Source organism: Austrofundulus limnaeus, unplaced genomic scaffold, assembly GCF_001266775.1.
Source record: "Austrofundulus limnaeus strain Quisiro unplaced genomic scaffold, Austrofundulus_limnaeus-1.0 Scaffold676, whole genome shotgun sequence".
Taxonomy (NCBI): Eukaryota; Metazoa; Chordata; class Actinopteri; order Cyprinodontiformes; family Rivulidae; genus Austrofundulus; species Austrofundulus limnaeus.
The window spans coordinates 61,395-75,173 of NW_013953078.1; the positions used below are offsets into that span (position 1 = coordinate 61,395).

General features: G+C 43.4%; 1 protein-coding gene across 1 annotated transcript; it reads left to right on the top strand.

The window, feature by feature from the left end:
- The first annotated feature begins 8,205 nt into the window (after positions 1 to 8,205).
- On the top strand, positions 8,206 to 12,918 carry LOC106531783 (somatostatin receptor type 5). The gene is made up of 4 exons (XM_014027705.1): positions 8,206 to 8,676; positions 12,296 to 12,436; positions 12,555 to 12,827; positions 12,913 to 12,918. Exons 1-4 carry the CDS (start codon positions 8,215 to 8,217, stop codon positions 12,916 to 12,918), a joined length of 882 nt encoding a protein of 293 aa, XP_013883159.1. The 5' UTR covers positions 8,206 to 8,214.
- The last annotated feature ends 861 nt before the right edge of the window (positions 12,919 to 13,779 follow it).

Below are 13,779 nucleotides of genomic sequence, written 5' to 3' on the forward strand. Positions count from 1 at the left end.
ACTAAAATCCAGGGGTGTTGTAAAGTGAACACCAAGAATCGTGAAATGAGAACTTGAAGCTTAAAAGCTAAAGTTCCAAATCATGTCCTGCATTTATAAAACTATACACTCTTTAAATTCTCTCCTCTCACCTTCTTCATTTGCTCTGTTGTAAACAATACAAACGGCTGCATGAGAGAATCAGTCAGCCTGCAGATCCTCTGAAAAACATTCAAACCAAAGACATTTGGCTTCAAGGTATCACCTACACAAAAATCCTGTCTGCAAGTTGAGCACATATAGATTCACTAATGTCAACTTGTCTGACAAATCTTAAATATAATAATATTATAGAGAAGCATAGAGAACATTGTGTGGGTGTGTAGGTACAAATGTGGAACAACTTGTTGACCTAGCAATTCAGACTGCACGGCTGCAGTTTGTCTGAGTTGGATGGATAAGTTTTTTAAGTTTTCAAAAGTGTTTCTTTTTTTTTTCCGCTGTTTTCATTTTACATCCATTTACTTCCACCTCTAGCTGCTTCGTTTTTCCCCCATCCCTCCCCAACCCCTACCCCTCCCTTATCCCGGTCCTTCAAATCTTTTCTCTATGCCTTAACCTGTACTCCTTATCCACAGCAGTCACCAACTGTCCAGCCCCCCTCATCCTTCAACCGCCCCTCCCCAGTTTCCCCCACTCTGCACCGGCAGATCTTGAACAGTAATTATGTTTATTTGGCCTAGCTCCTTCAGCCCTCTCTTGGTCTGTACTGTCTGCCCTGGGAACTGCAAACCAGCCTGGGGCCCATGAAATCGGGTCAACCTCTTGGTTCCCATTCCAAGGAACTTACCCTAGCAGAGTTTGCCATGGCTTTCTCCTTTTTTAGGGACTCCATCTGCTCCGTGTTCCCTGTCTGCTGGTCCAAGCTCAATGATTAATTCTCCATCATGCTCTACATGGTGCTCTGTTTCAGAGGCACAGAGTTTTATCAGTAGCATGTCTTCTTTGCGACACAGGTGGCAGGCCGCCTAGCTCAGTTTAATTAGGAGACATTCTGGGTTGTTGCGGATTCAGAGCTCTACTGCAGTGTCTTCACTGCCCGTGCCTCTCTCACGTGCAGTCTCTGCGATGCTCCCTTCCACCCTGCCACCGCTTGCACTTCTGTGATCCCTGCCCGTTCCCAGCCTTCCTCTGCTGGCAGTGCTTCCATTTTTGAGTGTCTTTCCCCCACTGCCCCGACTCCTGTCCCTATCCCAGTACCCATTCCTGCTCAGCGCAGGCCCATTGTCCTGCCTCCTGGAGGCATTGACAAACATGGCCTCACCATTCTTTACCAGGGAGGCAGAATGGTGTGCAATAACTTTAATGACCTGGGCTGCTCTGCCTCTAGTTGCAGGTTTTTTTTAAGGATGGCTTGTTTCACCTGCATGGAGAACTCCTTTGACCGCATGTTTACTTCAAAGCAAAACCTTCCAAATGCAAGCACCACACCTCAAATCAACTCCAGGCCTTTTTCTTCTTAATTGAGAATGACATAACGAAGGGATTGCCCACACCTGTCAATGAAATAGCCTTGGAGTCAACTGTCCAATTACCTTTGGTTCCTTTAAAAACAGGGTGGCACATGTTAAGGAGCTGGAACTCCTAAACCCTTCATCCAATTGCCTATATGCCACAGACATCCGGCCCAGCACTGGATGCCACTCCCAACACTTCCGGTTCACGGTCAACACAGTGTTAGCGAAAGATTTTTTCACCCGACGACTCTTAATGATCTCCACAGTACAGAATGAGCATTTTACATGTACCAACATTAACACATGAGACATACAGGTTCAGCCAAGTGGGAAAAAATCACTTCAAAGTGGATTAAAGCCATAAAAACAAAGGAAAGACGTTCGTGTTTATGGTTCCAGGATTTAGCCTTTTTCACTATTCCGTGGCTGCTTGTTCCGTGAATTTTTCACGTAGAGCTGTGACACTTATATTGTTGGAAAGAGCAGAGTCTGGGCTTTTCTTGTATGGTTTGGATCGTTTTCCCCGACGTTAGTGAACTGAAAACGTAATGATTATCAGGCGGAGTTTCTGCTGCTCTTGGTGCTCGGGGGAGGGGGGGGCGCTCGTCACTCGGCTTTGCTCGCTGTAACATACACTCTAACAAGTTTTTAATTTTGCATAAAACTTGTGACAAAGTCGCATAAAAACATTTCATATAATACAAACGCGCGTGCACACACACCTACCTTTGTACCTACTGCTGTCTTAGCTTCCTGCTAGCTGTCCTCTGGAGGAGGTCTTTCCTCTCTCGTCTTGGCAGTAAAAGGGGATAAATGTACATTTCCCTTTTGTAACCTCCGTCTTCTCATCTCTGATGCTGGCTCTTGGATATCCTCAGGTTAGAAATGCCGATTACAAATGCAAGCATGAGCTTTTAAAGATAAGTTTTGCCTGTAATGCTATGATCCGCAGCTGTCACCTCCTCATCAAGAGGAAAATGGATAAAAACTAACTACTCGATCGTACCTGCTGCTTAGTGGACACAACGGCACACAACAGAAGTCACGTTTATACCAGTAGATCACAGATGCTTTAACTTTTGTGACATTTTCACGGACTAGTACTAGGAGTTAACCATAAAACATAGACAGTAAGCAGGGAGTGGAAGGGAGGAGCGTGGCAAGAATTTTACCGGAAATACGTCATTAATGACCTTGGCATATGGGCTATTTTAATGTGGAAACCCTCAAATCAAAGCTGAATGCATGGACTTTATGTCCATGTACATTATATAACTATAACTTGAATATGTTTCAGTAAACAGGTAAAAAGACAAAATTAGTTTCAGTGTCCAAATATATATGGACCTAACTGTACATAGTTGAATTTATTTCCTCAACTTAACCCCAACCCTAATCCTAAACCCAAACCTACGCCAACACTAACACCAAACACAACCCTCATTGAAAAGTTAAGACGGGACAAAAATACACTGAACAAAAATATAAACGCCCAATGTCAAATATTGTTGCCATGGGGAGTTAACAATGGTAAATGAGCATTGCTGACATTTCATTGTACAAAGGTAATATTTCTCTTGATTTGTGTATAATCTTTAATCTAACTTGCGTTCAGTGAGCATTACTCAGTGCGTTTTTCTATTCAGTGCATGGGTGGGTCATGTCCAGTGTGTGATCAGACAAAATGAGCAACAGCTGGACAATTCCTAGACTGGGGTCAATAAAAGGCCACCCCAAAATGTCAATTTTGTCATGTAATAATGCCTCAGATGTCGCAAGTTATGCGGGAGTGTGCCATTGGTATGTTGGATGCAGGGATGTCTACCAGAGCAGTAGCTGCATGGTTCAATGTCTATTATCAGACCATAGCCCATTTGAGAGTTTGTTTACAACAGACTGGCGCTACTGCAAATCGACCTCATCCTCGTAGGCCACGTGTGACCACTCCAGTACAAGATCGCCACATCTGGCTCGTCCATCTGTGGGATCGACTAAGACCAGTGACACACAGACAGCTGATGAGACTATTGGTCTGCACAACAGACGCATCACACCTCTGACTGTCCGTAACTACCTACGAGAAGCCAATTTGCATGCTTGGCGCCCTCACCATGGTCTGGATCTCACTGCTGTCCGGCGTAGGAACTGACTCACATGGGCGAATGCACATGTCCGATGGCCCTTGGCATGCTGGAGAAGAGTGATGTTCACGGATGAATCCAGGTTCCAGTTGTATTGTGCAGATGGAAGACAGCATGTCTGGCGACATGAGTGAAGGGTTTACACATGCAAATGTTATGCCCAGGGTTACCCATGGAAGTGGTGGCATTATGGTATGGTTAGGCATCACATACGGGCATAGAACACCATTGCACTTCATTGAAGGGAACCTTAATGCACAAAGATATTGGGACGAGATTCTCACCCCAATTGTTGTACCGTTTATGTACCAGCATGACATCACCTTTCAACATGACAATGCCCGACCTCATGTTGCTCGCATCTGCATGGGATTCCTTCAAACAGAGGACACTGAAGTTCTGGACTGACCTGCATATTCGCCAGAAATGTCCCCAATAGAGCATCTTTGGGATGTTCTGAATAGACGCATCTGGGATTGTGTTCCAGTTCAAGGCAATGTGGGTCAGCTCCGCATGGCACTCCAGGAGGAATGGAATAACATTCCACAGGCCACCATAGACAATCTGATCAACTCCATGCGAAGAAGATGTGTTGCTCTGAGAGATGCAGCTGGCAGACACACAAGATACTGAAAAATCAAATTCCTCAACCTGACCCCTATCATGTTCAAAGGACTGTCAATCCGTTACAAATGGCCATGCCACAATGTTACCTTTGTCTATATGTTGCGTAACACAAATGTTCATAAAACTCTTGTATTTGACATGGGGCATTTATATTTTGTACATAAGGAAATAAAACCTTCAATTTTATTGTACACCCTAGACATTCACTTATAACATCCTGATGACATTTACATATAGAGATTTGGGGGTGGGCATTTCATGGCATGCAGGAGGCGAGGTGAAAATCAGTCTTGCCACTGATGCCTCTGCCCACTCCCAATGGTTGCTTGTAGACATTTAGGATTTTTGGCTAGAGTTGGGGTGAGGGAAGAACAGGCAACATGCTGGCCTCTGCCCCTTTTTCTTCCCCATTTGAACTGCACTATAAAACACATCAACAGCACATCTGAGGGTGGAGGTGTGTGTGTATGGGTATTTTTTACAACCCCTGTTCCCCATTTTCCATTTGGGGATGGGGTCCAAAGGAGGGGTGGACTTCTGTGGGGGGCCTGGGCTGTGGGTGGGCTCGGGGCATGGTGGGGTGCCAGGGATGGGGCTGGCATTCCAGCTCCCCTGGGGCTGTTTGGACTCCCGGACCATGGCTCCTCATTTCCATGGTTGGCCCTCTGGCTGGAGTTGCCACCGGAGTCCAGCGGTGGTCAGCTGTGGGTGTGCACTTGGCCATTGGCTGTGTATGGGGTGGTTGGGGACGTGGCTTCAGTACGGCTGTGGGGCTGGCCGGTCGGCCTGGTGCAGCCCAGGTTGAGCTTTGGCTGTCTGCTCCTCTCCACCCTGAATGAATGGGTCTACCTCCTGGGTTCGGATGTGGGTTGCCCTCTTTAGGAGCTTTAGGTGAATGTCCTGGACCTTGGGGGGGGGTATAGAGTGTGTATGGGGAGTGTGGGTGGAATATGGCATCCATCTTGTGTGTCTTTGAATGAGTGGGTGTGAGGATTAGGGTGGGATCGTGTAAATGTGTCTGTGTATGCTTGGATACTTGCCAGGCTGGGACTTGGGCTGCCCCCTGTGCTGGTTCACCTGGGGCACCGCAGCTGGGGGTGGGGCCCTGCCCCCGCCACACTACCCTCTGGTGGGTTGTGCCTTTGCTCGCTAGTGCGCTGGTGGCTCTCTGTGTCCGTGGCTGGGTGCTTGGGCATGTGCCGGCTTGGCATGGTGGCTGCCTGGTGGGACTTGGGTCCTCTGGCCCTGTCGGGCCATGGCTGGGGGGTGGTGCGCCCTGGGGACCTGGGCCTCTGCGTCCATGACTGGATCTGCTCCAGCAAAGCAGGTCCTAGCGGGGCCTGTGAGATCGTCACTGCTGGCCCTGGGAGATTACTGTGTGGGGTTGCTGAGGGGGCTCTCCTGGTTCTCTCCTCTGGTATGCTCTGGGGGGTAGGTAAGCAGTTGTTCCTGCCCTGGTGCCCCTGTGGGGCTCCACACTTGGGGTCCCTCTCAGGGTCTTTGGCTCTGGTCTCCAAGGTCTCAGGCCTTGGAGGTCAGGTCTCTGGGTCTCCACAGTCATTAATAAACATTCCAATGGAGAAACCTTGTATATACATGCATGCTCACAACCGCACACAAACAGGTGTTCAGATCCAGGTGTTACTTAGATACGTTCTTTGTTGGGACTGTGTTGGCCACTAAATGTGTGTATGTGTGTGTGTGTGTGTGTGTGTGTGTGCATGTGCGTGCGTGCGTGCGTGCGTGTGTGTGTGTATATACTGTATATATATACTATATACTGTATATGTGTGTATGTCAAATATTTTTAAATTCAGTGTAAACAACAGTGCTACATAGTTTTCACTTATTCAGAGGAGCGGTCGCGCACAGCACCCCCACGACCGTCAAGTGTCAGATGCGTTTCTGAAAAAAAATCTTTTTAAAATGTCTCCAAATTTCAGTTAACTTCATATTGATATTATAGTGCTATACAACAAAATTAATAGCCAATTTATTTTAATTTAACCAATTTATGTTGTTATTCTACATTATTACATTTAAAATTAAACTTACAGTTCAAACAGAATAGCCTATTGTCAACATAATTATGGAGTGTGATTTATTTTCAACTCGAAATATCTTCAAACTAATGAAATATAAAGTTATTAATGAAGAAAACCTGTCTGGATAACAGCAGACTGACTGCTCGTAAAATGTACGACAGGTCTGGAACGCTCGTGAATTTTGTTTATAACGGAGGAAAATCTTAGAATACGAAAAAAATTGGTGAATGCCACAAATTCTCCTAAATCACTCGTATGCACAACTTAAAAACAAATCTGTTCATATGAACGGTTCTCGGAATGAACAGAAAACAGAGTGTATTTAGATATACAGCTGTGGCAGAGTAGTTAGGGGAGTTGTCCTGGAACCGGAAGGTCACCGGTTCGATCCCCTCTTCCAGCTGTCTCAGTTGTTGTGTCCTTGGGCAAGACACTTTACCCCTAATGCCTCTGATGTGTGTCCCATCAGTGTATGAATGTGATTGCACTGATAAGTCTCCATAGGTGATTGTACGTTAGCTTTGTAGAGACCTAATAGAGTGCTGTGTGAATGGGTAAATGAGGACACAGATTGTAGTGCGAAGCGCTTTGAGTGTTCTGGATGGGTAGAAAGGCACTATAAATGTACTGTCTATTTACCATATGATGTCTGTCATTTATCACAGTTTTTAATACATACAATTCATTTATGTAACACACTCAAACAGGTAAATTTACAGCTCTTAGGAAAAATAAATATCCTCATGCTTGGAGCTTGTTGACTGATTTCTATTTCAGTTTAAATAAATTCATAAATACTTGATGGGTTTAAGTGGTTTTTTTTCAGCTGAGTTGATGAGGGACTATTGTTTAATATATAAAGTGGTTTTGTTTGGTTGTGATAAAATATCAGTTTGACAAACAAGCTGTCTCATGAGTGAAAGGTAAAAAGTGGAGCTCAGCCTGAGGCACAGGTGGAAAACAGCTGAAATCATCTCTCTCTCTCTCTCTCTCTCTCTCTCTCTCTCTCTCTCTCTCTCTCTCTCTCTCTCTCGCTCTCTCGTGTTTCTAAACATCAGATCCCAGCAGCTAAAAAGGAACTCAGCACCACGGACTAAGAACACACCCTTCACACCCATGTCAGTCGCTCTTGGAGGAAATGATGGGAATCCTGAGGATTTTATATTTGATACAGATTTCTGGACAGGAATCAACTCATTTTTATCCAGTTAAGAAGATATTTGGACTTTTCACTCCAAAGTAAGCGTTGTGCTGACTTGATTTCTGCTTAAGTCACTCTCCTTTTACTTTTAAACCACATCTTGGGATAAGCAGAGTCACATATATCGGATTTAGCTCAGATGTAATCTTTGTATTGTCAGATGAGTTTATACATTTTATCCAGGAGGCAGATCTTGTCGTGCGTAAAAGCGGTGCCACAGATCATGACGCGCGGTGTGCTGCTTGACTCCTGCTGTGTTTGCAGCACGAAAGAAGAAAGGCTTTGAGAAAAATGATGTGTCAGCAGCCTAACAGCTTGATATTGATTGCAGCATTCACAAGATTACAGTTTTTTTTCTTTTTAAATTATTCAAAACACAGAAAAATCACAGATTTATAGTGCGAGAATATTTTACAAACTCTAACATTTCATTTTTAAAAGAAGTTTCAATTAAATCAACCACTTTTTCAAAAACAATTCCTGTGGATTTTAGTTTTTGTTCCAACATAAAGGTGGGCAGCAGATTTTTATTTTATTTTAATTTATTTTAGTGTAGTTTAGTTTATTTTAGTTTAGTTTATATAAAAATTATGGAGCCTTTGGACCAGAACTGGTTCATCATTCCAACAGATCTCAACTCCTCTGGAGTCTCTGGTCCTCCCTCCCTGTTTTCCTTTCCACATCTCCTGAACTTCTCCTTCAACATGTCCACCCAGAGCGTCCCGTTTCATGGCAGCAGCACCCTGGTGACCGCGGTCATCTCCCTCACCGTCTTCCTGATGGGTCTGACCGGTAACACTTTGGCCATTTACGTGGTGCTGCGCTACACCAAGATGAAAACTGTCACCAACATCTACATCCTGAACCTGGCTGTGGCCGATGAGCTGTACATCATGGGGCTGCCCTTCCTCACCACGCAGAATGTCCTCTCCTACTGGCCATTTGGCTCTTTCCTCTGCCGCGTTGTCATGACCGCCGACTCCATGAACCAGTTCACCTCCATCTTCTGCCTCACAGTCATGTCAATGGATCGATACCTGGCTGTGGTCCATCCGATCCGCAGCACCAAGTGGAGACACCCGCGAGTGGCCAAGGTGGTGAGCGCAGCAGTGTGGGCTGTGTCTTTCATTGTGGTCCTGCCGGTGGTCATCTTCTCTGATGTGCAGGTACCTCAGCAACCCTGACAGCCTGCTAAAATCTATAAAACATTAACAGAAAGTCCATGGAAGTAACATTTAGGATGTTGGAGGACTTAATAGGCTATTTGTGTTGTGGCCCAAAAGGGACATGTCAAACATTACCTTCCCTGTTTTTCATCATGTCTTGAAGTTCAGCTTGTCTGATCTTAAAATCTCTTCAAAGGGTCATGTTATTTCGATCACAAGAAAAGAGACAAAACGAATGTCATCATCAGATTTTCAGATTTTTTTAAATTTTATGTACGTTTTGAAAATCTGTTTTTGGTAATCAGTTCCTCTTGGTTAATGGTTGACCTTAATCTCATCACATAATTAAATTTCTTCATGTGATGAACTGATGTTTGACATAATGACACTGACCGCAATCAACAGAATTCTCTGATAGGAGCACAGTTGGACTGATACTCATCATTTTCTGTGTTTGTCCCCTGGAAAATTCATTTTAGAAAATTAAATTGTCTTTTGGCTGTTCACTCAGGGATCATATTTGAACCAGCAACCTTCTAGTCACAGACTTGCCTACTCTATTCTCTGAACCATCCTTGTAGAACTACTGCAAGAATCAGCATGCTGAATTTTGAAACATTTTGCTGAATTGTCCTGATGCATCTCAGTAATCCAGGTAAAAAATCAAAAGGAAAAAAAATTGTATAGGTCTTCTGGACGGGTTCTTCTTTAATGAAACGTTTTGTCTCTCCTCCAAGAGACTTCTTCTGTCTGAGAGTTTCAGGCAAAATTCAGGCTTTCAAGCCCTGCCTCCATGTGACTGATACTCACATCACATGGCTATCGTTCACACCTAATTAACACCTTTTGTTAACAGGGGGTGGAGTGATACTGCCAATGGCAGTGCTGTAGGAGGGGGACAACTGAAAACGGAGGCCTCCACCTCTGTTTAATGATGGATGTGCTGTTAAGTGCCAGGAGGACCGCGACCAGTTATACATCGGGGAAACAAAGCAACCACTGTTCAAAAGAATGTCCCAACACAGACGAGCTACATCTAATGGCCAGAACTCTGCAGTTTTCACTCATTTACAGGCCAGCGGTCACTCTTTCAGAGATGAGGATGTTCTCATTCTTGATAGAGAGGAACGTTGGTTTGAGAGAGGAGTAAAAGAAGCCATTTTTGTGAAGAAAGACCGTCCATCATTAAACAGAGGTGAAGGCCTCCGTTTTCAGTTGTCCCCCTCCTACAGCGCMGCCATTGSCAGTATCACTCCACCCCCWGTTAACAATAAGTGTTAATTAGGTGTCAACGATAGCCATGTGATGTGAGTATCAGTCACCTGGAGGCAGGACTCAAAAGCCTGAATTTTGCCTGAAACTCTCAGACTGAAGAAGTCTCTTGGAGGAGAGACGAAACGTTTCATTACAGAAGAATCCGTCCAGAAGACCTACACATTTTTTTTCCTTTTGATTTTGTTGAATTGTTAAATACTTGAAATATTAAATAAATTAAAACAAGCAAAACTGTAGCTAAAATCAGCAAATAGAAGATGAAAACTAAATTTATTGAAACCATAGCTAAAGGCTAAGATTAGCAATGGGTAAAAATTTAAAGGAGCAAAAGTGCAACAAAAAAGCTAAAACAAGTATGAGAGTAGTTTAATGCTGAGATTAGCTAAACTGCTGCAAAAAGCTAAATTAAGCACAACGGTAAATAAAAGCTAAAACAGGCAAAATACTGGCCTAAAAAATTTAAAATAGTAGCTAAAAGCTAACATTTACTAATCTTTAGCAAACAGTACAGGTGGCACGGTGGCTCGGTTGGTAGAGATGACGCCTCTCAGCAAGAAGGTCGCCATATCAAATCCTGGCCCGAGGACCTTTCTGGGTCTGTTCAAAAGAATGAGTCAGCACAGATGAGCAACATCATCAGGTCAGGACTCTGCAGTTTACACTCATCTACAGGCCAGCGGTCACTCTTTCAGGGTGAAGATGTTCTCATCCTTGATAGAGAAGAGTGTTGGTTTGAGAGAGGAGTGAAGGAAGCCATATTTGTGAGGGGGGAAAAAAACGTCCACTATTAAACAGAGGTGGAGGCCTTCGTGTCCAGTTGTCCCCCTCCTACAATGCTGTTATTGCAAGCATGACTCAGCCCCCTGTGAGCAAAAAATATGAATCAGGGCCCTAACGATAGTCAAGTGATGGGGCACATGACCCTCCATGAACCAATCAAGGCACTAACAACCAGTTGTTTGGCTGATGGTCCTCTTTTGCCGGCCCGGCACGCTGTCCATCTTTGACCAGGATGCGAAACTTTCATGTGTTATTAGTTTGGTTTATTAGATAACAGAAGAGGGTAATATATTTAATATTAGAAAACCAAAATACTACTATTAAACCAGACTTTCAGATTTGGCTCAAATTTCTGTCAGCGGTAGCTCTATGAGCCACAGAATTTCCCTGAAAGTTTCATTAAAATCTGAGGTGAATTTATTTTATAATTATTTTCATATTTTACAGGGAAATGATTCCTGCAATGGAGGTTTGCCTCCTCTGCCCTCCCATCCTACTTCTGTTGTCCAGGAAAGAGAATAAACATCCGAGAATGGCTGGAGAAGATCTCAGAGCGGCTTGCTGCCGAAATGTCACTGTGTGGCAAGTATCGTCTGCGGAATTACAAACCGATGGGAGCTGCGCCCCCGCTCGTACTCTGAAATGTTTCAAACTTTATTAACCGTTCTCTGTGGTGTAATAAACATTTCTGAAAGAGTAATAAATATTTCCTGAAAGTTCCATATAAATCCATTTGGTAGTTTTTGTGATGTAACCCTGAGAAGGCAGCTGGCTAGCTTTAGCAAAACTATGCCGTTGTCAGGGGCAGAGGAGGCTAATCTCTGTTTCAGGGCTCCTTTGCCTGTAAAATATGAAAATGAATAAATACATAATATAAAATTAATCCATCACGGATTTTGATGAAACTTTCAGGGAAATTCTGTCGCTTATAGAATTACTGTTGACAGAAATTTGAGCCAAATCGCATGGCTGGTTTATTACTTGGATTTTGGTTTTCTAATATTAAATATATTCCTGTCTTCTGTCATCACATAAACCAAACTAAAAACACGTGAAAGTTTCAGGAAATGTCTAACGCATCCCGGTCAAAGCTGGACAGCGTGCCAGGTCAACTCAGCTCTGAGTCCCAGGGGAGGAGCTAAACCCACTGTGCTTGAATGCATACAACCATACAAAGGATTGATAAGTGCCTTCCAACCTACTAGAAGGGAGAGGAGGAACTGTATGGACACATTGTATGGGACTGATAATAATAACTTACATTTAATGGACTAACAACTTTGGAAGCGGATCTTTGTGTCAGTATCTATGCTATAGTTTTGTGTTGACTTTTTAAGAATAAGAATTTAAGGCCCCAAATCAAAATCTTAAAACAACATACTGCTGAAATGTTATAAAGTGATGAAAACACATAACACATCAAAACCTACTTCTAGAATATAATATTGTTTTGTCCATTTTTGTAAGGTAGAAATCAAAAATAGATAGTGAATGGCTGATTGGCATTCATTTTAAATGAGCTGTTTGTTATAAAATATTATAAATCTGAAATCTTCTGCTTTAGGACACATTTAACTCTTGCAACATGAACTGGCCTGATCCAAAGGGTGTGTGGTCGACGGCCTTCATCATTTACACGGCCACAGTGGGCTTCTTTGGACCACTGCTCATCATCTGCCTCTGTTACCTCCTCATTGTTATTAAGGTATTACACTGATCCTAAAGAGCTCATGAATTTATTCTTAATTCTCAAACTGTATTTCTCTACATCTACCCTCATTTGTTAGATAACAAAATGTACAATGTCTGCCATCATGTTCCAGGTGAAGTCCTCTGGGGCTCGAGTGGGCTTCACTAAACGCAGGCGTTCAGAGCGGAAGGTGACTCGGATGGTCGTGGTGATCGTGGTGGTGTTTGTGCTCTGCTGGCTGCCCTTCTTCATTGTCAACATGGTCAACCTGGTTGTCATCATCCCAGAGTCTAGCGCTACCGCTGGGATCTACTTTTTTGCTGTGATTCTGTCTTATGCCAACTCCTGTGCTAACCCACTGCTGTACGGCTTCCTGTCCGACAACTTTAAGCAGTGCTTTAAAAAGGTTGGTGAAACAATTCATACATTTCAATTAAAGGCCTTGCAGTCCTTGAAGTAATGCAGGACTGGTTTTGTGCCTTTTGTGCCAGTTTTAGAATAAAATGGATGAATGATCTTTTATGTTGAGAAACTGATTGCTATTTTGACTCAAAACATAAATTTTTAAAGGAACAGTAAAACAATATACTATGTCTCATTTGGCAACCCTACCAGGTACATTACTGAAGTGGTTCCATGTAAACAGGTGATTTTTCCTTGTATTCACCCCAGTAAACATTAACATTTCCAGAGACCAGTCTCGTGTTAACAGGGCCTTAGAAATGCTCTCCGTCCGTCCATCCATTACAATTTCAGAGAGTGGTAACTTTCACACAGAAAGGCTAATATACACCAAAATTGGTAGGGGGCATCCATGTTGCATGCCCGACCATACTGAGGTCATATGACATCATCAAAGCCCTGCCCCCTAAAACAGGAAGTGATTATTTTATTTTGCTTGTAAAGCTCCATCTCTGACCCTCTTCACTTAATCAGCAGCAAATTGTGTCAGAACACAGACAAGAACTTGATCTCATTTGCTTTCAAGCACAAAGACTTTTTGGTGACAGGTGTGGTCATGGCAGTGCGGTGAACTCAGACATCAAGCCACTGACATATGTTTGGCTCTAATTTACGCATATTTCAGCCAATCTGCACCCAATTCATTATGATCGATAATCCACCCCACTACAGGAATACAGTACATCGGATGGGAGAAAAAAGCATCTAGCTGAAGGCTGCAGAGCAACAATAGCAATAGATAAACTGTATATTAATGGCCAGTTGTTTAGAGACCCTGAGATCACTCCTTGGCTGTATTAGATCTAACGTCAAGGTTAGTGAAACTCGGATTTATTATTGTTATTATTATTATTATTATTAGTAGTAGTAGTAGTAGTAGTAGTAGTAGTAGTAGT

What these genes read in the sequence shown, in the direction of transcription:
- LOC106531783 (XM_014027705.1), top strand. Translation starts at nt 8,215, where the DNA reads ATGTCCACCCAGAGCGTCCCGTTTCATGGCAGCAGCACCCTGGTGACC. An exon ending in TCATCTTCTCTGATGTGCAG is followed by an intron (nt 8,677 to 12,295) that starts GTACCTCAGCAA and finishes CTTCTGCTTTAG; the next exon opens with GACACATTTAACTCTTGCAA. An exon ending in ACCTCCTCATTGTTATTAAG is followed by an intron (nt 12,437 to 12,554) that starts GTATTACACTGA and finishes ATCATGTTCCAG; the next exon opens with GTGAAGTCCTCTGGGGCTCG.